The sequence below is a fragment of the Geotrypetes seraphini genome, chromosome 16 (assembly GCF_902459505.1).
Source record: "Geotrypetes seraphini chromosome 16, aGeoSer1.1, whole genome shotgun sequence".
NCBI classification, from domain to species: Eukaryota; Metazoa; Chordata; class Amphibia; order Gymnophiona; family Dermophiidae; genus Geotrypetes; species Geotrypetes seraphini.
In genome coordinates this window covers 47,291,458-47,318,746 of record NC_047099.1, presented here as the reverse complement: position 1 = coordinate 47,318,746, position 27,289 = coordinate 47,291,458, and the positions used below count along the sequence as shown (strand labels likewise).

Genomic DNA, 27,289 nt, shown 5'->3' with positions numbered 1-27,289 from the left:
AGGAAGATTGCTCCTGTCCCACTTCACCAGGTAAGGTCTGGGCCGCAGAGGTGGATCAGAGTCAGTCCTAAAAGTTATGCACGATTTCCCACATTCACATATGGGCTCTGCCCCTAACCCCCCCGAATACAGAGGAAGAAGTGTATAGTCCATATTCAAAGAGTTTGGGTGGAGAGGTAGGCTTTTGCCTACTTCCTGAAGTAGAGGTAAGAGTCTTGGGTGCAAGTTCTCAAATATGGGAGCTCCTCAAAAGGGCTCACTGGTGGGTGTCACATGGTAAATTTCAGCTAGTGCTGCTCATTGAGAGAAGCAAGTTTCTAAAGGGAAGTGAAAATCAAAGCAAATTTAGTAGGCAGTGTAGATTTTGCAGGAAGGGTGCACAACAGTAGTCGAAATGAGTTGCAACTGGTGCGTTGTGGCGTCCCTACCCCAAAGGGCTTAGCAGCTCAGACACTCACCTCGGGCTCCGCTGACCGAAAGCCCCTGCGTCTCTCCCCAGGAGCTTTATACCCCGGAGCCCCGATCAGCGCTTAATTGGGTGCAGGTGCTGCTGCTGCTGCTCCCGCCCCTCCCCCCCGGGAAGCTGCGATCGCTCCGCTCCATGAGGTATTTGCCGGCCCTGGCGATCGTGCATGTGTTGCTCTTGCAGGGCATGGAGGCGCCGCTGTTCGCCGAGGGCCCGGAGCCGCCCGATTTCTCCCTGCTGACCGAGCTGCTCTTCCCCCCGTGCCTGGAGCCCGAGCCGCCACCGTCGCAGCAAGATGACGGAGAGCGCGTGCGGCGCGAGACGCAGCAGCAGCAGCTGGGCCACGCGGCCAGCCCTAGCCGGCGGCCGCGCGCCTGCAGCGCTCGCGCCGGCCGCCAGGGGCAGCAGCGCGGCCGCGGTACGAAAGGGCGCGGAAGCGAGCGCAGGTAGCGGAAAAGGCGCGAAAGCCCCAACAGCTCTTTCGCGAGGGCCAGGGCGGAGGCTTAGCTCTGTGCTGGCGATCCTCAGGCTCATCCTAGTCAAGGGGGGTAATGGAAGTGAGGAGAGGGAAAAGGCGGGAAAGCCCCGCCACGATGTCAAGGCAGGACTTTGGGTTTTGAAAACCTTGAGCTCAGAGGCCATGTCTGGATGTGACTTGATGACATCACACACAGGCATGCATCTCACTGCCTTCAGGCATGGTCCCAAAGAGATGAGATTTGGGGGGGGGGGGGGGGGGGGGGATGGAACATGTCCTCTTTTATTGAAGTAACCCTAAGCCAACCTCAACATAAGACTAGCCAGACTGGGTCAGACCAATGCTCCATCTAGCCCAGAATCTACTTTCCCACAGTGACCAAAGAGGAGCAACATGCCATGCTTCAAGCATAGGAACCAATTCTGGGGGTGATGAGCACCCTCTTTCATGTTGAACAGGGAGGGGCATTCATGTATTTAGTACTCCTAATTATTTTAAAACATTGGGGCCTGTGATCTCAAGGCATATATTGCCTTCTATTATACAAGGATGGTTTGAAAAGTTTGGTAAAAATGAAACCCAAGTTAAATATTAACTTCCCTATCGCAGCCTGTACTCCTAGTCCAGCAGGTGTCCAGTTTTTATCCCAGGACAAGCAGGCAGCCTATTCTCACATATAGGTGGCGTCACCAACGGAGCCCAGATGCGTAAGCCTCGCAAGCAGACTTGCTTGTAGAAACTAGAACTGCGCGTAGGACCGATCCTTGCTACTCTAATCCAGCCTGGGCATTCTGCAGAGTCCCACGAGGTCGAGCCTCTTCCTATGCCTCCGGCTGAGACTACACACTTTATGCAGGGAACAGAGTCTCTGCGAGTGTCTGGTCTGGCATCTATGCACGCGAACCAAGGAGCAGATTCTTTGCAAGTGCCTTGACAGGAATCCTCACACTCCATACAAGGAGCAGAGTCTTTGGGAAACCACATAAATAGAGCCAGGCAGACCTACAGCGCATTCCGAAAATCAATTAAAACCGTTCTATTTGAAAAATTAATCGCCTAAACAGATGACCTTTTCTCACTATGATATTTCCCCTTGGCGAACCTGATGTAATTCCTCATGCAACTCCTATTTCTTATGTAACATTTCTCTCCTTCGCTGATTGTCCAGCCTTCTTTCAATGTAAACCGCCTAGAAGTTATTTTGACTATGGCAGTATAGAAAAATAAAGTTATTATTATTGTTATTAATCTTCTTCCTAAATTTCTCAGTTATCTAGATACTCAAAAGCACTTCGAATTTCAAGAAGTCATAGCTACTCTGTCACAACTCAGATTACATCTACTTCAGTCTTCTTATGATGCCTTTGAGTTGTCCGCCAGGGCGACTGCTTGTTCTGTAGCAATGCGCCGCCTAGCCTGGCTTCGCACCATTGACATGGACCCTAATCTTCAGGACCACTTGGCTAATGTTCCTTGTGCAGGCAATGACCCCTTCAATGAATCTATCGAGGCAGCCATCAAGAAATTGTCTGAACATGAAAAATCCTTTGCTTCTATTGTCAGACCAAAGCCCAAGCCAGCTCCTGCCAAGCTTCTATACCCTCCTCCAATTTTCCAGAGGCGTTTTGCTCCGAGAGCGGCTCCTTACACTCGCCCTCCTCTAAAGAAACAGCAGAATCAGAAGCAACAGAAATCTCAACCTTCTGCTGCACCTAAGGCTACGCAGCCTTTTTGACTGTTTAACACAGAGCATAACCTCCACCGTTCTGTCTCTGACCTATCTTCCCCCTATTGCAGGTTGTCTCCATCATTTTTACCACCAATGGGAGACCATCACTTCTGACCTCTGGGTGCTGTCAATCATCAGGGAAGGATACTCTCTTCATTTCACTCAGTTCCACTAGAGTTTCCTCCTTCCAGTCCATCCCAGACCACCCTTCTTCTTCAGGAAGCTCAAGCTCTGCTTTGTTTCCATGCCATCGAACCAGTTCCTTTGGAACAGCAGAACAGAAGGGTTTTACTCCCGTTACTTCCTTGTTCCGAAGAAGACGGATGATCTGCGACCCATTCTGGATCTCAGGGCTCTCAACAAATTTTTAGTCAAGGAAAAATTTTGAATGTTGTCCCTAGCATCCCTATATCCCCTTCTCGATCAGAACGACTGGTTATGCTCTCTGGATCTCAAGGAGGCCTATGCTCATATTCCCATTCATCCGGCCTCCCGGCAATATCTCAGATTTCGGGTGGGGAATCTGCATTATCAATACAGAGTGCTGCCTTTTGGCCTGGCTTCCTCTCCCAGAGTATTCACCAAGTGCCTGGTAGTGTTAGCAGCAGCTCTAAGGAACCATGGTCTTCAGGTATTTCCCTACCTAGATGACTGGCTCATCAAAGATTCAACATCTCTACTTCTACCAATTAAAAACAGTGAATCTTTGCCAGATAAAATTGCTATTAAATCCACTCCTATACAAATGGAAACAAAAATAAAACTATTGGGATTCATAATCGATAAGGATCTCACCTTTCACGACCAAATCAGTTCAGTTGTAAGAATTTGTTTTTTCAAACTCCGTCTTATCCGTTCATTAACCTCGATCTTAGGAACAGAAGCAATTACAATTCTAGTACATTCCCTTGTCATCTCTCATTTAGACTATTGTAACTCACTCTATACTGGTCTCCCACAAAAAGAAACCCGCCGTTTACAATTAATACAAAATACTGCAATAAAACTCATTTATAAAATAGGCAAATATGATCATGTTACTCCACTTTTGAAAGATGCACACTGGCTACCAATCGCGCACCGCATAACCTATAAAGTCATCCTGCTTACTTTCAAAATAAATCTCACAAACCAGCCTCTATTTCTTCATAAACTTCTCATCCCCCATAGCTCTCCACGAATTCTGAGGTCTACTGACCAAAAACTATTACGAATCCCTTCTATCAAAGAATTCTATAATACTCGAAAAATAAATTTTACAGTTGTTGCCCCTACATTATGGAATGCTTTACCTCAACAACTTAGAGAAGAACAACATCTAGATAAATTCAAGATCAATTTGAAGACATTTCTATTTCAAGATGCATTTTCCTTTTCTTAGTTTTTTTTTTTTTTTCTCTTCCCTTTTCTTCCCATTTACTTTATTCATAAACTCTTCCGATTCCAATTCATGCAACCAACCGCTTTAAAAAAGCGATCCTACCCAATATGTTTTTTCCCATCCCTACTTCTCCCTTTCTTCTCTAAAATATGTAACTTTCCCCCTCCCTTTCCCTCCTATCCGCACGTTCATGTTAGTCAAATTATGTTTTAATGTTCACTCACTACATTTTATATTTAAAATTTTTATAAATCTTATTGTAAACCGGCCAGATACTTTGTGATGGTCGGTATATTAAAAAGTCAATAAACTTGAAACTTGAAACTTGTTATTGTAGCGACCCAACGGACTACGTGGTTCCTACAAAGTTTGAGATTCAAAATCAATTTTCCCAAATCACAACTTCAACCCTCTCAGAATCTGCAATTCATAGGAGCTGTTCTGGACACTATCCAACTCAGAGCATTCCTTCTGCAACCACGTCTGGAAGCTGTCCTTCAACTCTGTCATACAGTGTCTTTTCGCTCTTCCACATGATGGTGCTACTGGGTCACATGGTCTCCACAGTATACGTGACTCCTTTTGCCAGACTTCACCTCAGAATTCCTCAGTGGACCCTGGCATCTCAGTGGACGCAGGTTTGCGACCCACTTTCTCGACACATTGCAGTCACTCCTTCATTGAGACAGTCTCTCCGCTGGTGGATACTCTCTTCCAATCTCTCCAAAGGGTTGCTGTTTCAAAGGCCCCCCCCCCCATCAGAAGGTCCTCGCAACAGATTCCTCGACCTACGCTTGGGGCGCTCATCTCGATGGACTCCGTACTCATGAACACTGGACCAGTACGGATCGTTAGTGTCACATTAATCTGTTAGAACTCAGAGCGATCTTCAAGGCTCTCAAAGCTTTTTCAACATCTTCTTCACGACCAGGTAGTCCTCATTCAGACGGACAACCAAGTCACCATGTACTATGTCAACAAACAGGGAGGGACAGGATCTCTCTCCCTTTGTCAAGAAGCTCTGAAGGTTTGGGACTGGGCAATTTGCCACAACACCTTCCTCAAAGCTGTCTACATCCAAGGGGCGAAAAACTGCTTGGCGGACAACTTGAATCGTCTTCTGCAACCTCACGAATGGACACTCCATTCCTCGCCTCTTCATCACATTTTTTCACAGTGGGGAACGCCACAACCACAAACTGCCTCAGTTCTGCTCCAGGATATATTCTCCTCATCGCCTCGAGGCAGATGCTTTTCTTCTGGAATGGACAAATTTCTTCCTGTACGCATTCCCTCTCATTCTCAAGACTCTTGTCACGTTGAAGAAAGATCATGCCACCATGATTCTGATTGCTCCTCGGTGGCCGAGACAACCTTGATACTCCCTTCTACTTCAACTCAGCAGCAGGGAGCCATTTCTTCTACCAGTTTTTCCATCTCTGCTTACACAGAGTTAGGGATCTCTGCTTCATCCCAACCTGCAGTCTCTACACCTGACAGCTTGATACCTCTCAACATAACTCCTCTTCAGTTTTCTCAACCTGTAAGAGACATTTTCAAGGCTTTTAGGAAGCCTACCACTAGACAATGCTATCACCAAAAATGGACTAGATTTTCTACGTGGTGTTTTTCTCACGATAAGGAGCCTCAACATTCCTCCTTATCTTCTGTATTAGATAACCTTTTGCACTTATCCACCTCTGGCCTCAAGTCTACATCGATCCGAGTCCATTTTAGTGCAATTGCTGCTTTCCATCAGCCTATTGAAGGGAATCCCCTCTCTGCTCATCCAGTGGTTTCCAGATTCATGAAAGGACTTTTCAATGTCAAACCTCCTCTCAAACCGCCTCCAGTGGTTTGGGACCTCAATGTTGTTCTTGCTCAATTGATGAAGCCTCCATTTGAACCAATGTCTACGGCTCATCTGAAGTATCTCACTTGGAAAGTGGTGTTTCTCATTGCCCTCACTTCTGCTTGAAGAGTCAGTGAGCTGCAAGCTTTAGTTGCTGATCCACCTTTCACTGTGTTCCATCATGACAAGATGGTCCTCCGTACTCATCCTAAATTCCTCCCTAAAGTGGTTTCAGAATTTCATCTCAACCAATCCATTGTTCTTCCAGTGTTCTTTCCAAAGCCTCATTCTCATCCTGGAGAATCAGCTCTTCATACTCTGGACTGTAAACGTGCTTTGGCCTTCTATTTGGAACGCACCAAACCACACAGAACTGCTCCTCAACTTTTTGTCTCCTACGATCCAAACTCTAAGCGTACCATCTCCAACTGGATGGCTGCATGTATCTCATTCTGCTATGCCCAGGCTGGATTACACCTACAGAGTAGAGTCACAGCCCATAAGGTCAGAGCAATGGCAGCTTCAGTAGCTTTCCTCAGATCTACACCTACTGAGGAAATTTGCAAAGCTGCCACTTGGTCCTCGGTTCATACTTTCACTTCTCACTATTATCTGGATGTTTTCTCCAGACGGGATGGCCATTTTGGCCAGAGAGTATTATAAAACTTATTCTCTTAAATTGCCAACGCTCCCACCATCCCATTCTGGTTAGCTTGGAGGTCACTCATATGTGAGAATAGGCTGCCTGTTTGTCCTGGGATAAAGCACAGTTACTTACCGTAACAGGTGTTATCCAGGGACAGCAGGCAGTTATTCTCACAACCCACCCACCTCCCCTGGTTGGCTTCTCTGCTAGCTATCTGAACTGAGAAGACGCGCCCTATGCTGGGCGGGAAGGTGCATGCGTGGTGCGGCTGACTCGAAACTTATAGTTTCTACAAGCAAGTCTGCTTGTGAGGCTTCCGCATCCGGGCTCCGTCGGTGACGTCACCCATATGTGAGAATAGCTGCCTGCTGTCCCTGGATAACACCCGTTACGGTAAGTAACTGCTTTCCATCCCGTTAGAAAACTAGGTTTTGTTAAATTAAACAAAAAATATTTGTTCAACATGTTTTTTCTTTAACCAAACTTTTCAAACTGCCCTCGTATTATTTTAAATACTTGTAGTTAAGAATACTGCAGGTGACAAAACAGTAGGGGTGTCCTGATAAAAACAAAATCTGAGAGAAGTGAGTTTCCAAAACAGTGGCACAGGTTAGCTAGATAGGGCTTTTCCTTAAACAGGTTTCACGAAGATAAAGTTGTGGTGGAAAGGGGCTCACTTCACTGCCCCAAGGTGTCCTCCAACCTCTTTAATTTCCTGCTGTCCTGCTCAGACCAAAGGGTAGGATAGTCCTGAGCAGTAGTTATTAACCATCCTAACGTGGCAAGCCAGAATGAAATAGGTTTGGGGTTATTTTTGATTTTTAAACCCAAACTCAAGGCTAGTTGCATTTTAGGCACAGTTGGCTAGGTCTCTGCCAAAGAAGGTCTACAATTTTTAAAACTCTGCCTGAGATAATTTGTCAATAGTTGCAGGGAGCATCAGTGGGAAAAACGGGATTTAATCTTTGCTTCTTTGGTCTAAAGTCTGCTAGCTAATTACTACTCTTTCTGGGTAGCTGTGAACACTTCTAAGCTGATTTATAGCATAGATTATGTTGTGTTCCATTTTTTGGGGGTACCTGTGAGGTACTTGGCTTTGGTTTTGTTCTCACAGACATGCAAGAGGGATTCCTTCCTTTACCTGACCTGAGCAAAGGGCCTTGCTAGTCCAGAATGCTTGTGCCTGGAGTCTGGTTAGCTCAGAGAGCTAGCAGCGAATTAGGTTTTCGTTTATACCATTTTAATTATTTATTGCTTTTAATAATAATTTAAACTACTGAGGTGGCAAGCCATTCAATGGTATGTTACGTTTGAATACAGTTGTTAAGTGGATCTAGATTTACCTGGCAGGCTTGATCCAGTTATGAAGTCTACAAAATCCTGAGTGGAGTAGAACGGGTACAAGTGGATCAATTTTTCACTCCATTAAAAATTACAAAGACTAGGGGACACTCGATGTTACAGCGAAATACTTTTAAAACCAATAGGAGGAAATTTTTTTTACTCAGAGAATAGTTAAGCTCTGGAACGCGTTGCCAGAGGATGTGGTAAGAGCGGATAGCGTAGCTGGTTTTAAGAAAGGTTTGGGCAAGTTCCTGGAGGAAAAGTCTGTTATTGAGAAAGACATGGGGGAAGCCACTGTTTGCTCTGTATCGGTAGCATGGAATACTGCTACTCCTTGGGTTTTGGCCAGGTACTACTGACCTGGATTGGCCCCCATGAGAATGGGCTACTGGGCTTGATGGACCCAGTAAGGCAATTCTTATGTTTACCCCATTGCATGCAGGAACTTGTAGTCCTTGCTTTTCTTAAGGAATACAATGAGGAAATCGAAACACAAGGGTACATGCCCCTTGGCCACTGAGGAGGGATGTTCAATGTGTTTAAAAGCAAACCTCATGTGTTTAATGGGCACACCTCATCATTTTATTGTCTAATTCCAAATGTATTAATTGGAAATTTTGGCAGCAACAGAAAGGAGCTCTTGAACTGAGACTAACAAAGGAGAGAAGAGAACCTACAAGTAGGCAAATGGATTATTTGAAAACTTTAAGAAAATGATATTTGTTACAGTGGCAAACAATTATTTTTGTATAGAACTTTCTTTCTGCATCTTTTCCAAAAAGAATTCTAAAAAGCTTAATTTTTTTAAATTAAACAAAAATTCCCCAACAGTTTGGTGAGAAATGTTATAATGTTACAATCTTATCAAAAACGAAGATCAAAATTCTATAGACAATTTTTTTTTTAAATTTCCATTTATGCATCATAACATTGTACAAATTAAACAATCAACACAATACACAATGTACTGACAATATAACTTTTAAGAGATGGTTACATAGCAGACTTAAACCATAATTTAAACGCCTTCACTACTGTTCTAAATATTTCTACAGACTATAATACGTCCCCCAAAAAGGGATCTGAAACTTCCCCTTGTAAGTTGCACAATTGTGCCAATCCCCTTCCCCCTCCCCCAAACCACCGTGAAACAGAACTGGTCTTTCTAAAAAAACAATTTGGTATAATAATTTGCTTGTGATGTATGGACAGTGTTGCCCAAGTTACTTTGTAAAAGTAATATATTACACTTAGTTACTTGTTAAATAAAAGTAATAAGTTAGATTATCACAAAAAGTAACTACTGGTAGTTACTTTGTAAAAGTAACACAATACAGGGGCTAGTTATTATGTTACATATATATACACACATAGTTATATATTACAGTTACTAATTATTTTTTAAGTAAAACCAATAAGTTACTAGCCGTGCTAGTGGCTGCAGTAACTGCCCCAAAGCCCATAGGGATTTAAAGGGCTTCAGGGCTTTTGCTGCATGGCGGCTGCTAGCTTTGTAAAAAAAAAAAAAAAGGGTGGGGAGGGTTAGTTTATAAACAGTAGTTTAGTAATAAAAGTAATGTTAAGTTACTGTGTCTATAGAAAGTAATGAGATGTTGTCCCACCTCCTTTCTACAAAACTGTAGCACAGTGTTTACCGCCGGCTGTGGTGTAACAGCCCTGATGCTCTTAGGAATTCTATGAGTGTTGGAGGTGTTGCCACCATGGCTGGCGCTAAAAAATCACGCTACGGTTTTGTAAAAAGGGGGGGGGGAGGGTATATTACATATTAGTGGAAAAGGTAATACTTTATTATTATTTCATTATATTTGCATGAACGTAATCAATATAATTATTTGTTACTTTTAAAAGTAATATATTACTACCCAGCACTGCATACGGATAAATACTTTCCCTGTTGGTGGCATAAGTTGCACTGAAACAGCTCCTGCTGCCACTCCTAGATCCTGAGGCAGCCCATAATTTCAGTTTGCACCATTGGCTCATACAGTATTGAAGAATACGTGTGATTACAGGGCAGACTGGATGGACCATTCAGGTCTTTTATTCAGGTTGATGCAGCCTCTGAGGTTCTAATTTTTCTCATTTTTTGTTGTATGTCACGCTTATCAGTTTTTCTATGGCCAGAACCATCAGCAGATGTGGGCCAAAGATGCTTATATGAAGGGCCTGCCCAAGTTGTGACCCCAAGGGCTCCTTTTACAAAGCTGCGCTAGCGGTTTTAGTGCACGCTGGATGCTAATGCCAACATTGAGCTGGCGTTACTTCTAGCCATGTAGCGCAGCTTTGTAAAGGGAACCCCAAGTGTTGAGTGTCATGACCACGTTCCTGAAGGCCTATTTTGTACATTTAAAAAATATATATATATTTATAAAATAGAGGTTTTATATGTTTTTAAGTAGTTGTCCCAATAGTCTGAAAATAAATAGAAAGTAGCAATTTTGCTTGTTTCTTCTCTTTGATGCATGTGGTAATGAATACACCTGGTTCCTTTTGCCTTTCGCAGCAAAATTGCACACAGACGTTAATTTTTATTATATTCTTTTAACTTTTAGGTCTACTTTTGATCAAACAGCTGCCATGGAACCCCTTCGTAGTTTCAGCATGTCTTGCTCTTTGCAAGCACCCAATCCAAGCATTCTTTTCTTCTTGCAAGAATCCGCAAATCTTTTGCCAAAGCCAGAACTGGACATTGATGACTTGAAAGCAGCGGGTCACCCAACGTCAATGAACCCTTCCACAAGTGAAAGCCACATGTTTAAAATAGATTACCCACACTTGCCCACATGCTCAAAACAGAGCCACCCTCAGACTTTTGGTCTCTTGCCCACAATGCATTGCTTCAGCCCAATGGATGCCCTGAATCTTATCAGCATTCAGTGCACTGACCTGGTGAATGCCGGGAACCTGATGGGGAATCACTCACGAATGAGCATAGCAGAAGCTATGCCGAAAGGTGATCTACCTATTGGGATAGAAACACCAGAGGATGGTCTTGACGTGAGCTTGACAGAGAGGCTGATGATGCATCACAAAAACGTTGGTGTCTCTGGCGAGGAGATGAAGTCTTCTCCAGGAGCGGCTGCCCTCCAAGGCAAGGACGGGGTGGCAGTACTTCATGACACGAGGCTCGCTTCTATAGGCTGTGCAAAGATGCCAAGGAAACAGAAGAGGCCAACCAAAGGCGCGTCACCACAGGATCCTGCTTTTGAAGGAGTTTGGTTTCAGATGCGACTGAGGTTTGGTGAAGGAGACTATGGAGATTGCCATCTTTTAACCACGTTCCAGTACAGGTATACGTGCCCTCTGGGGCTGAGGAGGTGTTGCTTCCTCTGATGCTGGATAGGTGCTTTCAGGTGCTCAAGTGGCCCAAGACCAGTCTGTTTTTCAGCGTATTATTACTCTACCCCCACAGGGGCTACTGAGCATGACCTGATCAGCTGTGGAGAAGCAGAGATTTTCACTCCCTACTTTCCCATTAGATAAGAATCTTAGATAAGGATCTAATTCAGGGGTGTCCAACCTGCGGCCCCGTGAAGGATTTTGTGCGGCCCCGGTCGAGGGCAATGCAGTGTTTTCCTCTGCTGCTCAGGGGTGTTTACCGTCTTGCCAGCTCCCTCCTGTGTCTTGCTGCAGCATTTGCACGTTTGTGCGGCCCCAGAAACATTTTTTTCGGCCAATGCGGCCCAGGGAAGCCAAAAGGTTGGACACCCCTGGTCTAATTATAATAGTACAGGATAACCCTTTTAATGTTATTATCTCGAGCTTTAACTCTGAACGGTTTACATCAGAGAGGTGTAACAAGAGACAGTTAAATTACAGAGGACTCGCTACAGAGGATAACATTTAATAATTATTTATTTAAAATATTTAAAGCCTACACTATATTCGTTCTAGGCTGGTAACAATGAAACAAAATGAGCCAATAATAAAGCATTTTCATAAAATATAGTCATATTCCCAACCATATTATCTTAAATTCATTCCTAAAGCAAGTCCTTAATCTTATAATTTATTCTTACTATTCAAAGTCAATGTATAGCTTCAATGCCTTCCAGAAGGCTCCATACATCGTAGCTCCTGTGGAATAGAAAGTTACCATCGGGACCAGGCTAATGAAAATATTTTCGGGTAAGGGAGTTCCATAAATGTGCGGTAACTGTATTAACCAAACAGCAAAGAGAGAAAGTCTTGCTTTAGTGTAGTAGAACAAACAGAAAAAAGGCAAGAGAGATGTCATTAAAACCAAATTATACCAATTTTAACAGCGGAACCTGGAGCGCCCCACTCACCCAATGATAACACTTCCCCAACTGACCCATACCTCTGCCCATTCCCAATGAGACACTCACTCCTATGTGGTAAAACCTGGCCGCAGCCCTGTTTATTGAAAAATTAACATATATCTTAAATAAGATATTAACATATTTTAAGAAACACAATGGTATCACCATAAAAAGCTTGATCCCGAGCTACAGTAACAATTTAAATGGCCCCCAACCCCACCGTACAAGAAAGGGTCTGAGGGGTGGCATGTCCCCACATGCCCCATTATCCAGGGTCATCCGACCCACCAGGCATGGCTCCCAGCCGGCCCACTGCTCATCCCTTGATGAGCCCATCAGCCAGTAGCTCAGGATACCACCACCGAAGCTACCCTAACTTCCTCTCAAGTGATATTACGGGTGGGTGGACAGGAAAGCTGCCTCAGAGGACTAGGTAACCGTTAAGGTCCTCCAAGGATCCCCTCCTAAATACCCCCTCCCACAATTCCCAACTGTCGTGGCCTCTCGCCTATCAGAGGTCTTTCCCTTGGTTGGAAAGACCTCCCCCCTATGTGGTCCCTACCGCCCTCCCTAAACTAACCTCAACCCCCCCCTCCCACCCCAATGGGAGACCTCGCAGGCCTCCCAGCTCCGCGTTAGATGCCGCCCGTCGAGACAGGGCTCTCGGGCTTTCTAATTCTTTAACAAAGTAACATCCCAACAAGGATCCAAGTTTCGGCATGAAATAGTGCCTTCATTAGGCATATCTATGTAGTCCCTTTACACACATTTGGTTCCTGATGGTTTTAAGGTTTTATTTATTTTTGATATTGAAATTTTTTAAAATATTGATACTTTTTAGATTGTTTGTGTCGCATATAAAAATATTTCTGTTTGAAGTTACCCTTTTTTTATTGGTTATGTTTTTTAGTGTCCCCTGATGAAGGCACTATTTCATGCAGAAACTTGGATCCTTGTTGGGATGTTACTTTGTTAAAGAATAATTTGGGTAACTGTATTAAACAGAAGAGACCAAGTGAGTAGAACCTGCTGTGGGTTTATCAGTTTGATAGCAAGTGAGATCTAGTCTTCTGCAGAGATAGTTATTTGGTCAGTATATTGCTCCAGTTAAAAAGCAGAAATGCATCTGGTCAGTCTGCCAGATGTTTCTAAATTGTTGGTATATTTTTAGCCCTGGGGAGTCCCATTCCTTCCTTCAGATGCTATGATATAGACATTTTTAGTGATCTGTAAAGGTGATGGAGAATTTTGTTTGCCTATTATTCTCTCCTTCTCCCACTGCCACTTTAGCAGCAAATAAAATAGAAACCACCTTTTTTTAAACTCAATTCCAGACATAATTTTGCCTTACACATCAAATTCCCCCCCCCAAAAAAAACCCCCAAACTCCTGACTTCCCCCTTTATGCCACCATTGTAGTAGAGTCTCTCACCCCCCCCCCCCCCAATTCTATATATTCCTACATTGGTGCGCCTAGAACTTGAAATTAGATTCTTACTAAACCATGTTTAGGCTGTTCTGGTAGTGAATTTAAAAAGTGAGACATTCTAAAAAAAAAACAAAAAACCACTCACGTAAATGAGGTTGGCGGAGAGTAGCAAAGACTAGCTCAATTTGCATGGGTCCATCGCTGGTGTTAGTGATGGGCACAAGCACAGAAAAAAACACAAAAACACAACAGCGAGAGAGATGCCCACTGTCTCCTGCTGCCAACCAACCCCCATTCTCTTCTGCTGCATCATAACACCCCAGCCTCTGACCCCCCCATACCTTTAATTAGATGGCTGACCAGAGGGATGCCTACTCCCTCCTGCCAGCTGGCCTGCCTCTTCCAAAATGGGCCAAAATGGGGTCTGGGCCAATCAGAGCCCCAGGCCCCTCCCCGGTGCATCCTAGGATGAATCGGGGAGGGACCTGGGGCTCTGATTGGCCCAGACCCCTCCCCAGTACATCATGGGATGCACCGGGGAGGGAAAGGCCCATTTTTGAAGAGGCGGGCCAGCTGGCAAGAAGGAATTAAAGGTTTTAAACAGTGCTGTCACTGTACTGGCACCCCTGGACCAGTCGTTGATTTTTGTCACCAAAAGCCAACGCCACTCTTGGAGAATGGCTTGAAAATTTTTAAGAATCCACCGGAGTGCTCATTTTAATGTTGAATAGGGGAAGGGGTAAAACGCAGACCTTACGGACCTCGTGGATCAAATACTACACTTCCTTAAAAATCTGAGGTCCGTGCATTGATAAGTCCGCCTTTTAGCTTATTCCACCACTTTCCCTGCACGCTCAGCTCAGGCCCCTGGCTCTGCCTTCCCTAATGGCTAAGGAGGGAGGAGGCACACCATGGCTTTTGCTAATTAGCCCGATCGTCCCTTCCTCTAGATCTCTCCCTCTGCGCTGATTCCGAGAGCCCCCGCGATATGACATTGGATGGCAAATAGCTAGGTTTGGAGAGGGGGGGGGGGTTTAAAAATGTGTGCAAAGGTCTGCAGTGCATCTGAACTGCATATCCTTAAAAATCTGAGGTCCGCGCCACTTTTAGTCTCTGACTCTGACAGACCTCGATGACATTTTAGCACTGACAGATCCTAATGCTTTTCCCTCCCTATGCTGAGACTAAAAGTGGCCCAGACCTCAGGGCAAAAGTTTTGCCGCTAGTCTCGGCATAGGGAGGGAAAAACATTAGGATCTGTCAGAGCTAAATTGTCATCGAGGTCTGTCAGAGCCAGAAACTACAAGTAGCATGGACCTCAAATTTTTAAGGACGTGCAGTTTTAGATCTGCGAGGTCTGTAAAGTCCATGTTTTACCTCTTCCCGTTGAAGAGTCCATATGCATGTCAGTGTTGGAGACTGCTAAAAAACCTCGCTATAGACAGAGACAAGCTGTTTCAATAATCCCCTGCTAAAACTGTTGGAAAACAGTTTAGTGATGGCGTTAAACTTTTGAGAATCTGGGCCTTAAAGACCTGGCTTTTTCAACGTTCTTTTGTTGGATTTAAGGTTCATACTGTTGAGAATTTTTGTCCCTTGGGTATGTGTGTGTAAGGGAGATGGTGGAGGGGAGAATTGGGTTGTAATGTTTTTGTATTATTTTCCTTCATTTTTTAAATGGCTCTAAAACTTTGGTATTAATAGGTTTACCAGACATCTGGAAAAACCCGGACATGTCCTCTTTCTAGAGGTCTGTCTGAGCTCCCAGATGGACTTCCAAAAACCCAGCATATGTCCGGGTTTTGGAAAGCCCTGACAAACTGCAGCCTCATCTGGAGGGTCTCTGAGCATGCGTGGGTGATGTTGCACACATCCGCACATGCTCCAGGCCCTCCGGACGCGGCTGGAGCTCATCCGGAAGAAGAGAGGAGGCTTTGTGGGGCCAGGGCTTGGGACAGAATGAGGTGAGGTCATCTGTCTGGGGTTTCCTGGTGAAAAATATGGTAACCCTAGGTATTAAGTGGTATATACAGTTATTAAATCAGATCATGTTTTGGGCACCTAACTGAACTACAAGTATAGAGGCCAAGAAATCCCTGGCTTAACCCTGGGACACCTAGCGATGCCAAAGCAGTAGGTTGTGCTTAATGCCACACTAATTGATGCACCATATGTAGACGTGAGCCTTAGTTTATAGTAGAGAATGATGCGGGGACAAATATTTTCCCGTCCCATCCCCGCGAGTTCTTTTCCTGTCCCTGCCCCATTCCCGCAAGCTCCGCCCTCAGCTGCACAAGCCTCAAACCCTTTAAAATCCTAAGTGTTTGAGGACTGTGCGGTTAAGGCAGAGCTTACAGGAATGGGGCAGGGACAGGAAAAGAACTCGCGGGGACGGGACGGGAAAATGAGTCCCCGTGTCATTCTCTAGTTTATATGAACTGAAATGTAGGTCCAGTTTTAACCCTTTCAGGACCAAGGGACATATTTGTCCCATAACTTTAAAATCCTATAAATTTTGATTGGGATAGTCTACAGTTCTAAATTTGATATGTACGGATTCCATATGATACTGCCTTTATGTAAACAAACTGGTTCCGACATTCATTCATTAGCGTCGTTGCCAGATTGACGAGAAGATTCACTTGCCACACTGTCCATAAGCCAGAAGTGTGATTTTTTAAATAAAAATAATGATATTTCACAAAAAAAAAATCAATTTTTTGGCATCTGCAAGCCCTTTTTACCATAAAAATGTCGTCAAAACCACAAAAATTGGCCTACGATCCTTATGGTCCTGAAAGGGTTAAGTACCTGACTCTCAAATTTAGGCCTAGACACTGAAAAGTCACCCTCTAAAACAGGGGCACCAACCTTGGCCCTCGCCAGGTTGGGTTTTCAGCATTTCCCCAATGAATATGCATGAGATCTAATTGCATGCAATGGAAGCTGTGTGTGCAAAGAGATCTCTTTCAAATTTATTGGGGATACCCTGAAAACCCAACTGGATTCGGCCCTCTAGGACCAACATTGAATAACCCTGCTCTGAAAGGTCTGCTATATTAACCATTTGGTTTTGCCCCTGAGACACAGGCTGAGTAGGGGAGTTAGTAAATTAGACCCTAAAAAGTGTGTGTGTTGGGGAGTTACCTATAGCACATCAGGCCCCTTTTTTTAAGGTTGCAGATATGGAAAAGCCTGTCTCCGTGTGGTAGCGGTAGTAGAGATTGGATACTGTATCCAGCTATGTGTTTGCAATTGATTCTTTTAAACAAACACAGTCTAACATTTGTCTCTTGTAATTGTTGCAATTTGTAGCAGTGAAAGCAAACTGAAACTTTTTTTTTAATGATCTGGCCTCACCCATCCTTGTTCATTATTCAGACTGCTGTCATTTCTTGTTGTTTTATTTTGCAGATTTAGGTGTTTTGTTTGGGGTTTTTTTTTTCCTGATTATGTTTTGCAGTGTCAGGTGTTGGAAAAGAAGCCACCGGACAAAACCCAGTCAAATCCGTCCGACGAATGACACTATTAGATTGAGCGGCTTTGAGGAAGACCAAGGCGCTTTCTGTGCCCTGAGTATGTGAACTAGGAGATTTCTTATATATTTTTTTAAAGAAGTGAATGACTTTTACAAAACCGCAATAGCAGTTTGTAGCACAGGCCGTCATGCTGAATGCTCTGCACTGCTCCTGACGCTCATAGACACGCTAAAAACTGCTATCGGAGTTTTGTAAAAAGGGGGGATTAGTGATGTCACAAAGGAGAGATGCGTATTTAGGCGATTCGTAGATGTAAAGCAGAGAAACAGGAATTGGATTAAGTCAGAAAAGCAAACATTTAGCCAATCAGGGCCTTGATACACTGGGGTACACTTAATTGCACCCCGACAATTCGGCTCCCTTCATGCGCACACTTGTTGGTGTGTGCATTTGACGGAGCACAATTGTCCTGCGCACTACTGTCGGTGTATCGTCTTATGAGGCTCCAAGGGGAAAACGAAAGAAAATATTTAGAAATGATGGCGGATGCAGGAAAGAGATTCTCCTTGGTGGAGGCAGAGGGGCAGAAACTCTTAAACAGAGTTCAATAAAGAAGGGAGGGTAAAACGAAAGATCACACATGGAGGCCAATGTTGCAAACCTATTAATGTATTCAAAGCACCATTATTGCATATTGTTGATATATCCTAATAAATACGTAAATGATGGATTTCAGGGTAGAATCTATGCAAAAAAAAGCAGTGAGCTGAATAATTATGTAACTTGGATTAATACTTATGGATTCCTAACTAAACATATGTAACTGCATGACTTTCACCACAAGAAATGCTGCTATTAACATGTTACTTTTAACCTGACTTAGTTGCCCCAGGACTGATTTGCACGAAATCACTGTGGGCTGATAAATATGAGAAATTAATGTATGATAAGGACTCATTTAGGGGTCTTTTTACTAAGGCGCATTAGCCGTTTTAGCACACGCTAAAATAGATATTGCACCTTAGTAAAAGGAGCCCTTAGTAAATAAGTCTTGGAGTCACCATTCGGACCCTTGTAACCTCACGCTTAGACTACTGCAACTAACAGGTCTCCCTCCCCCCTACAATCTGTGCAAAACGCTGCTGTTTGACTTATCTTCTGCCAACCTCACAACACTCACATTATCCATCTTTGCATACAGTTCAAACTCCCGTGCAGAGAGTAGGCAGGAGCAAGTCTAAACTTTTTCCTGCTGTAAAGGGAGGTTATGGGATTGGTGAAAGGAAGGAAGGAAGAGTGCAGGATCTTTAGAGAGGGATAAAAGGCACTGCCTCCCAGTCACAAGTCTCTTCCTGTTCCTCGGAGGTGGAAATTTTCCCACCCACCCACATTCAGAACTGGGGCTTGGGATTCACACAGCAACTGGGTTTTTGGGGCTCATTGGGTGATGAGCGGTGATGCAAGAATCAAGCTCTGTGAGTGGTTTGGTTTGAGTCAGGTGACCCGGAAAGGGGGGCCATGGGGGTCCATGCGTATCCCTAGGCCCTAGATGACATGGCAGGGTCAGGGCTCTCTTCTTATATTTGTACACTTATATTTTGTCAGTAGCTCGGGAAGTTTATCTGTTCAAAAGTTGTTTAATAAAGAAATCTGCGGCTTTGGTTTTTCTGCCAAAAAAGAGTCTGGTACATTATTATTATGAATAATGATATTAATAAGAATGATGTTAAGGGAGAGTGGGTTACGTGGGGGGTGATATGGGCACAACAGGGCTATTCCAGGTCCCAGTGTTATTACTAACCTACAAATGAGTTCATTCTGCAGCCCCTCAATATCTCTCCTTACACGTCTCCCCCCGAGAACTCCTTTCCTCAGACAAATTGCTATTATCTGTACCCTTCTCTTCCACTTCTAATTCCAGACTTCGTTCCTTTTAGCTCGCTGCCTCGTAGGCCTGGAACAAACTACCCGAGTCCGTGCATCACGCCCCTTCCTTTCTTAAAATGAAGGCTGAAAACCCATCTTTATGAGTTCCATTGTCAACTTTTTAAGCCTACTTCCTACTGCCCTCTGCTCACCACCCTAGCCAGCGGTTTAACAATGCCCATCTACTATCTGTAGCCCCCTACTGTGGCATCCTGTTTTGGGTTGGGTTTCTTTGTCTTAATTGATTAGATTGTAAGCTCTTTTGAGCAGGGACTGTTTCTTTCATGACTCTGTACAGCGCTGAGTATGTCTGATAGCGCTCTGGAAATAATTAATATTGGTAGTAGACCAGAGGGGGGAATTGCAGTGAGCATAGGAGATAGGAGATGGATGTAATTTGCTGCAATCATGTTCTGGGATTTTGGGGGTTTTCTTAGATGGTGCCGCTTTGATAGACGGCAAAACTTTCAGGGTGGTGGGGCTTAGAAAGGGTCCACAGTATTTTAAGACTAGGGGATGGATGTGGGCCATGGAGGTGGAAGCAGACCACGAGCCTACCCTGGGGGGGGGGGGGAGAGGATTCTTTCTGACACAACCAGTGGCTCTTTTGACATTAAAGCTGCCACTGCCAGAAATGGGGAATCATGTTTTTTTGTAAATATTTGTGTTCCCATGACCAGGAATGTATCAACTTCCCAGTGTGATACCTCAGAATATTTTAGGATATTTAGCCAGGAGCTCACTTACTTCCCATGGTTAAATGTTGTACTACATGAATGACTGCTAACCTGTATATATATATATATATGTTAAGTGCTGTTGCGTGACTTCTGTTGTGTGAGAAGAAGAGAAAATGATACATCCAGCACTTTCTTTGTTTTAGGAAAGTGTTGTGCATCCTGCAGGACCGAAAAAACTCCTCTTTGGAGGGATGCTGAAGATGGGACCCCACTCTGCAATGCGTGTGGCATCAGGTATGCTGGGAAAGAGATCAGGGGTATCTTTACTGAGGAAGGACTTGCCCCATTTTGTTTTCCAACCAGACAGCCAAAAGAGGAGGTCAAAATCATGATTGGGGGGGAGGGGTAATGTCTCACTCTTCTGTGGTTTTCGCTAGATTAGAAGTCGATGGCAGAGAGTTAAACGGACCAACCCAAGGTTTGCACACTTGGAGTTAGTGGCAGTGGGCAAAGAGAGAGATTGGCATCGCCGTCCCTCCCTCCTGCCCACAGCTCTGGTTCTGTCTTTGTGCCTGTGACCCCCCTACTTTGTGGAAAAGACTTGAGGGAGTGGGGGCTGAGTGGGGAATAGACTTAGTAGATAAGGACAGGTTGTTCACCCTCTCCAAGGTAGAGAGAATGAGAGGGCACTCTCTAAAGTTAAAAGGGGATAGATTCCGTACAAACATAAGGAAGTTCTTCTTCACCCAGAGAGAGGTGGAAAACTGGAACGTTTTTCCGGAGTCTGTCATAGGGGAAAACACCCTCCAGGGATTAAAGGCAAAGTTAGACAAGTTCCTGCTGAACCAGAACATACGCAGGTAGGGCTAGTCTCAGTTAGGGCACTGGTCTTTGACCTAAGGGCTGCCGTGGGAGTGGACTGCTGGGCACGATTGACCACTGGTCTGACCCAGCAGCGGCCTTCTTATGTTCTTATAAAAACCCCTTGAAGCAGCGGTTCTTAAACCTTTGCTGGGGACCCTCAACCAGTTGGGCTTTGAAGATATCCCTAATGAATATGCATGAGGTAGGTTTGCATATAATAAAAGTGGCAGGCATGCAAATCTGCCTCATGCATATTCATTAGGGATATCTTCAAAGTCCAACTAGTAGGGGATCCCTCAGGCTAGGTTTAAGATCCACTGCCTTAAAGGATTTCTATCTGAAATCATAATTTGGGAGGGGATTGTCTGCTATTGATATGAACCAACACATACTTTCCTGAGAATATCTGGAAAAGAAGGGAAAACATTGAAGAAAGAATATTGCGCTTAGATTAAATAGCATAAGTTTAATTTGCATGGAGAATACTTGGCTGATATCGGGCCCCAAATCCCAGTGTAGCTGTTGTGTGGAACCTCGGGAAACTCTTGTGCTCTCTCGTACTAATTTTAACTAGAAGGTAAAACACTGAAACTTAATACACCAGCCAAAGATTGATCAGATTCTTAAGATGCTCAAAATTCTTTCCGAAAACTGCCAAGAAAAATGTTTATTCCCCTCCCAGCTTTCCAGAGGTCTATCCTATATCTAAACTACTTGGTTGGGAAAAGGGATTCTTCTTTGTGGACAGGAGAATAAATCAGACACGGACATATTAGCTCTCTGACATCTCCTAAAAGGCTCTTTCCCATCTGCCTTATGCCAATCTTGAAACTCACAATCCTACTAGGCACTCTGACTATATCTGAATTTTTCCAAATACTATTTAAAATGATATTGTGTCTTTTAGACTATATTTAACCCACACGTGGGGAATCTCAGAACGCCACCTGTCCGCTATCATATCATGCAGTACAGTGTGGCAGCACTCGTCACTGGCTCACCCAAAGGTGTCTTTCGATCTATTTTTTCTTTTTTCTAATTTTCAGAATTGTAGATTTGTAAATAATTATCTTTATTTACTATTTCTGCTCTTCATACTGTTTCCTATGCTACTTAATAAATACCAGTCATCTTTTGGACGTAGCGCAAGTAAGCGAATGATTGAAATGTAGTTGTTGAAGCACTTCCCCCCATCCTGAGGAAGATATGAAACGCATTGGTGGGGCGTAGTGTAACAGCAATGTTGAACTAATAAGCTAAGTTATCTAGGGGATATGAAAAATTATTGAAAACTTATTGAAATGAATGAAATGATAAAGAATTTACATGGAATAGATGAATTGAAATCCTGGAAATGTTTTTGAAGTGAACTATTTATTTATTTATTAAGTAGCTTAGGAAACAGTATGAAGAGCAGAAAAAATATAGTCTAAAAGGCATGATATAATTTTAAATAGTATTTGGAAAAATTATGCCAATCTTGACATCCTCATGGGCGGTAACTGCCTGAGGTTGTTCTTTGCCTCTCGTCCAGTTACACCAATCTTAACAACCTTTTGCAAGATGTTACAAGCAAAGAAATCTAAGATCCACATAGCTTCTTCATGACCAAGGTCGACCTTTTTTCTCCTCCCTTTCAGACTATTAGTGAAAATTGTCTACTCTTTTCTTCCTTCTATAAGTCACCAAGAATCATGTCAGTCTGTGTTGCCAAATGTGTGTATTCTACCCCTCATGCTCCATCAAGAGTGAAGAGCTCTTTCAACTGCCCGTCATCATATACTCTTATCACTAGTCTAAGCAAAATAAGAATTGCCATACTAGAACAGATCAAAGGTCCATCAGTGGCCAAGTCCCAAGTACCTAGTTATATCCCAAGTAGTAAAACAGATTTAATGCTGCTTATCCTAGGAATAAGCAATCGATTTCCCCAAGCCATTGCCATAATGGCCTACAAACTTCTCTTTTAGGAAAAAGTATCCAATCCTTTTTTAAACCCTGGTAAGCTAACTGATTTTACCACATTCTTTGGCAATGAATTTCAAAGTTTAATTACACGTTGTGTGAAGAAATATTTTCTCCTGTCTGTTTTAAATCTACTACATAGTAGCTTCATGACTTGCTCTCTAGTCCTTGTATTTTTGGAAAAGCAAACAAGTCAGCCTTCAAATCTAATACATCTGGTTTCTTCAGTCTTATTACCTACTTACTGATTCCATGGTACATAAGAATAGCCTTACTGGGTCAGACCAATGGGCCATCAAGCCCGTGGCCAATCCAGGCCACTAGTACCTGGCCAAAACCTAAGGATTAGCAATATTCCATGCTACTGATCCAGGGCAAGAAGTGGCTTCCCCCATGTCTTTCTTAATAACAGACTATGGACTTTTCCTCCAGGAACTTGTCCAAACCTTTCTAAAAACTAGCTACACTATCTGCTCTTACTACATCCTCTGGCAACATGTTCCAGAGCTTAACTATTCTCTGAGTGAAAACATATTTCCTCCTATTGGTTTTAAAAGTATTTCCCTGTAACTTCATCGAGTATCCCCTAGTCTTTGTAATTTTTGACGGAGTGAAAAATCGATCCACTTGTACCCGTTCTACTCCACTCAGGATTTTGTAGACTTCAATCCTATCTCCCCTCAGCCGTCTCTTTTCCATGCTGAAGAGCCCTAACCTTTTTAGTCTTTCCTCATACAAGAGGAGTTCCATCCCCTTTACCATCTTAGTTGCTCTTCTTTGGTCTTTCCGTAGTTCATACAGTTTCCTTCCAAACCCTATTTCATTGCTTTGCTTCAAACCTACACGCTCCTTATTCTTCATCCTACTGAACAATGGTTGTTGAAGGCTCGCCTGAAGCACCTGCCTGAGATTCTTTACAGTACTTTCACCCATCAATAATTTTTTTACCAGCTTGTTTTCTCTACTTTATGGTACCACTTGGTTACCCATCTTGAGGGCTTATGGCTCTCACAGCAAAAATATAAAAACTTAAATTCTCAACCAGGCAAAAAGGCCACATGCTCCAGACTGTTAAGAATCATGTGCCTTTCTTCTCAAAGAAACATAGGAAGTCTCTCCACTGTTGTTTAGCCCCATTTTCGTTAACTGAAATTCATTCACTTTCTATGTGCTAATGAGCGGGGTGAACTTTGACACAAAGCTCATCAAATCGGAACTATCTTGCATACTTGAAACCTAAAGAAGCATTCATGTTTTACCTTGAACAAACCTAATGAAACCACCTGTTAATTTACAATTTTTTTCAAAGAGCAGAGCTTAGATCAGAATACTCCTGTTTACTTTAAACATTTGTTTTCATGCTGCTTTTAATTCACATCGTTTATCTTATTTGCAAGTCAATATCTGCACTTTCATTTTAGGTACAAAAAATACGGGATAAGATGTTTCAAGTGCTGGAATATTCCAAAAAAGGAAGGGAAAACCTGTAGCAAATGTTTAATCTGTGGCGGTCGCCTGCATCTCTCGCTATCCAAGCGCAAGGCAGGAAAATGGTAAAAAAAAATACACACAGGCACATAACTATTTATTTTTAAAGTGAGACAAACAGATTTCTTTTGAAGATGCAAAGAGAGGGCTGGGCCAAAAAATGTTTTTCTGTTCCCCAGCCCCCGCTTAACATGCCCTGCTGAGCTACACGACCTCAGTGAGGAAGGGGTAAAATGTGGACCTCACGGATCTTAACTGCACATCCTTAAAAATCTGAGGTTGGTGGCACTTTTAGTCTCAGCATCGGTTATGGCTCTGACGGACCTCTTTGACACTTGAGATCTGACGGATCCTAATGCTTTTCCCTCCCTAGGCTGAGACTAAAAGTGGTCCAGACCTCAGGGAAAAAGTTTTGCCACTTTTAGTCTCAGCCTAGGGAGGGAAAAGCATTAGGATCTGTCAGAGCTAAAGTGTCATAGCCATAACCGATGCTGAGACTAAAGTGCCACCGACCTCAGATTTTTAAGGATGTGCAGTTAAGATCCGCAAGGTCCACATTTTACCCCTTCCCGCCCTCAGTTACTTTTCCCACAGTTGCATATAACCGTTATTATTGTTTATAAATTTTTCCTTTTGGCTAAGTCTTAATAATAATATTGTAATTTATAGCTAAAGAGACATATGATCAAGAAACTGTTTTATTTTACTTTTGAGATTATGATAAACATACCCAGGGCCTCAAAATAGTACCTGGCGGGCCGCGAGTTTGAGACCACTGGTCTAGAAGCTTACCTGTTCTTTGAACAGACCTTCCCAGGGTCACCTTTAGGGAAGTGTTTGCATGTACATTTGAAAATTCAAATGCATACATTTCAATCCAGAAAAATTATCTGCCCTTTTAAATAGCAGGTGTAATATGAGTGTGTATCCCACCCCTCCCCCGGACTAATTTTCAGTGGAAATATGTGTGTTAAAAATCCAGCAGAGTTTGAGGAAAAGAAAGCAGGCATGCACTTTTTATCCATTTGAAAAGTGAAAGATCCTTTAGTGCAGTGTTCTTCAACCACCGGTCCATGGACCAGTGCCGGTCCACAGAAATTTCCTGCCAGTCCACAGGGCCAAAACAGTGTTCTTCAACCGCCAGTCCACGGTGCGATCGATGCGGTGTTATCTTCGAGCCAGCTCCCTCTTCCTAACTGATTCAGTGCACAAAGCCACGGGCAGTGGCTCCTACAGGCATCCTGCGCCTGAACCGGAAGCCTTCTCTCTGATGTTGCAACGTCAGAGGGAAGGCTTCCAGGACATGCAAGGTGCAATTAGTACTATTATGGGGGTGGGGTCTGGGGTGTGGTTTGGGTAGAGATGGGTGGGGTCTGGCCCATGACTTAGCCCCAACCGCCGGTCTACAAACTGATGCCGGTCCACAGAATAATTATTTTATTTCTGCCAGTCCATAGGTGTAAAAAGGTCGAAAAACACTGCTTTAGTGCATGTGAGCCAGGGTCAGTATGATTTACGCTCACTGCAGGATCCTTGTTCTAAGCAGGATGATAACCCATATCGATGAGTTTACTTTCATACAAACCGTCCAACCCCATGCTAGAGAACAAATTTTAATAATATGGAGGAAATGAGTGGAAATGCTTAAGAGTAGGTTAAAAAAAAAAGTGATTTAAAAAAGGGCAAAAATCTGTCCATATGTCTGATCAGAAATGCATACGAGACGTTTCTCTTTTCTCTTTCAGAACCTCCTCCCCTAATTGCTGTTGGTCAAATGCATGGGAAAGCCATCTTCTGCTCCACAGACAGCTGAACCTCCTAAAGAAAGGGGCGGAAGCAATTTCTGTTAAGACATATTGAACTAAAGAGTGATAGCAGATGCACATTGGCATCTAAGATATTCTCTGTGTAAATTCCTGTCTGTTTACTTCCCGTTCTCCTACAAAAAAAAAAATCCCAAGACTTTGGCTTGAAACAGTCACTAATACTGAGGTGAAGAAGTCTATTTCTATAAGGTTTTTGGTTTTTTTTTTAAAGAACTTTATTGAGCCTTCAAAGAGGCATATATCTCTTTTCCAGTTTAAATTTATTTTGTGGTATTGATTTATTTTTGTATTTTCTTGGCCATCTCTGGCATTGTAATTTACCCCCTTCCAAACCCCCCATCCCCCACCCCAACAGGGACCTTACATCAGGGGTGCTCAATATTGTTCCTTGAGGGCCACAATCTAGTTGGGTTTTCAGGATTTCCCTAGTGAACGTGCATGAGATTTATTTGCATACAATGGAGGCTATGCATGCAAATAGATGTTATGCATATTCACTGGGAAAATCCTGAAATCCTCCCTGGGTTGCAGACCTCCAAGGATTGACAGTGACTACTCCTGTCTTACATGAAGTGATTTGTTGTGCCTGTGATTGTTAACTCGCTCTGGAAAAGGTTGAATATTTTTCTATTCATGCACAAATGGAATTTGTATAAACCTTGGTTTATAATGCTAGAAACTTACTAAGAATGCAGACTGCCAACGGGAACATGTACAGGAGCAGTAACCCTAGAATCAAATCTTGCAGGGAGCAAGTGGATATCCCCTCATTTAATAACACTATACAGGGGAGGGAGAGGAAGGATTTTTCACTAGGAGCGTTAATGTTCATAGGCTATCTCACTGAAATGGGCAATCTACTACTGTGGACCCCTGGCATTGTTAGATGCTCCAGAAGCCTTTGGAGTCTAGTCTACCATTCCTGTGGTCTTTGAGGAGGGGGGAGGCTGGTATTTGCTGTTCAATGCTGTATACACAGAGACAGAGCTGAGAGCCTTCCCCCTCCCCCACACTTAAAGTTCCTTGTCCCAGACAGTAAATGCTTGGCATTAAAAAGATTGTAAAAGTCCTTTCCCAAAAATATGGCCTACTGTCATTGACACATGAAACCCGGAAGTAGTGTAGATTTCCTAAGTTCAAAGGCAATCCAACTGGCTTCCTCTAAGTTTTTACACATGTTTTTTCCTGAAAAGATGCAAAGGCTGTGGTCCTGCTCACAGAGATAATGCTGTGAGGGGCTGGGCAATCTTTGGCGCGTACCTAGCTCGTCAGGTTTTCAGGATATCCACAATAAGCATACATGAGAGAGGTTTGTATAGAGAATGACAAGGTGACAAATTTGTTCCCGTCCCCACTGGAACTCAATTTCCCCGTTCCATCCCCACGAGCTTTGTCGCTGTCCCTGTTCCATTCCTGTAAGCTCTGCCTTAAC

The 27,289-nt window shown here is 43.5% G+C and overlaps 1 protein-coding gene across 2 annotated transcripts; it reads left to right on the top strand.

Moving 5' to 3' along the window:
- The first annotated feature begins 307 nt into the window (after positions 1-307).
- Positions 308-27,289, top strand: ZGLP1 (zinc finger GATA like protein 1). 2 transcript variants are annotated; one of them, XM_033923573.1, is made up of 6 exons: positions 308-606; positions 10,470-11,207; positions 17,093-17,205; positions 19,918-20,008; positions 23,965-24,096; positions 25,777-27,289. In XM_033923573.1, coding segments are annotated over exons 1-6 (1,080 nt in total). In that variant the 5' UTR covers positions 308-601; the 3' UTR covers positions 25,778-27,289. The 2 variants fall into 2 exon arrangements, with proteins under 2 accessions (XP_033779464.1, XP_033779463.1); XM_033923572.1 differs by lacking the exon at positions 308-606 and adding an exon at positions 619-912.

What these genes read in the sequence shown, in the direction of transcription:
- ZGLP1 (XM_033923572.1), top strand. Translation starts at nt 653, where the DNA reads ATGGAGGCGCCGCTGTTCGCCGAGGGCCCGGAGCCGCCCGATTTCTCC. An exon ending in GGGCGCGGAAGCGAGCGCAG is followed by an intron (nt 913 to 10,469) that starts GTAGCGGAAAAG and finishes TTTAACTTTTAG; the next exon opens with GTCTACTTTTGATCAAACAG. An exon ending in TGCAATGCGTGTGGCATCAG is followed by an intron (nt 20,009 to 23,964) that starts GTATGCTGGGAA and finishes CTTTCATTTTAG; the next exon opens with GTACAAAAAATACGGGATAA.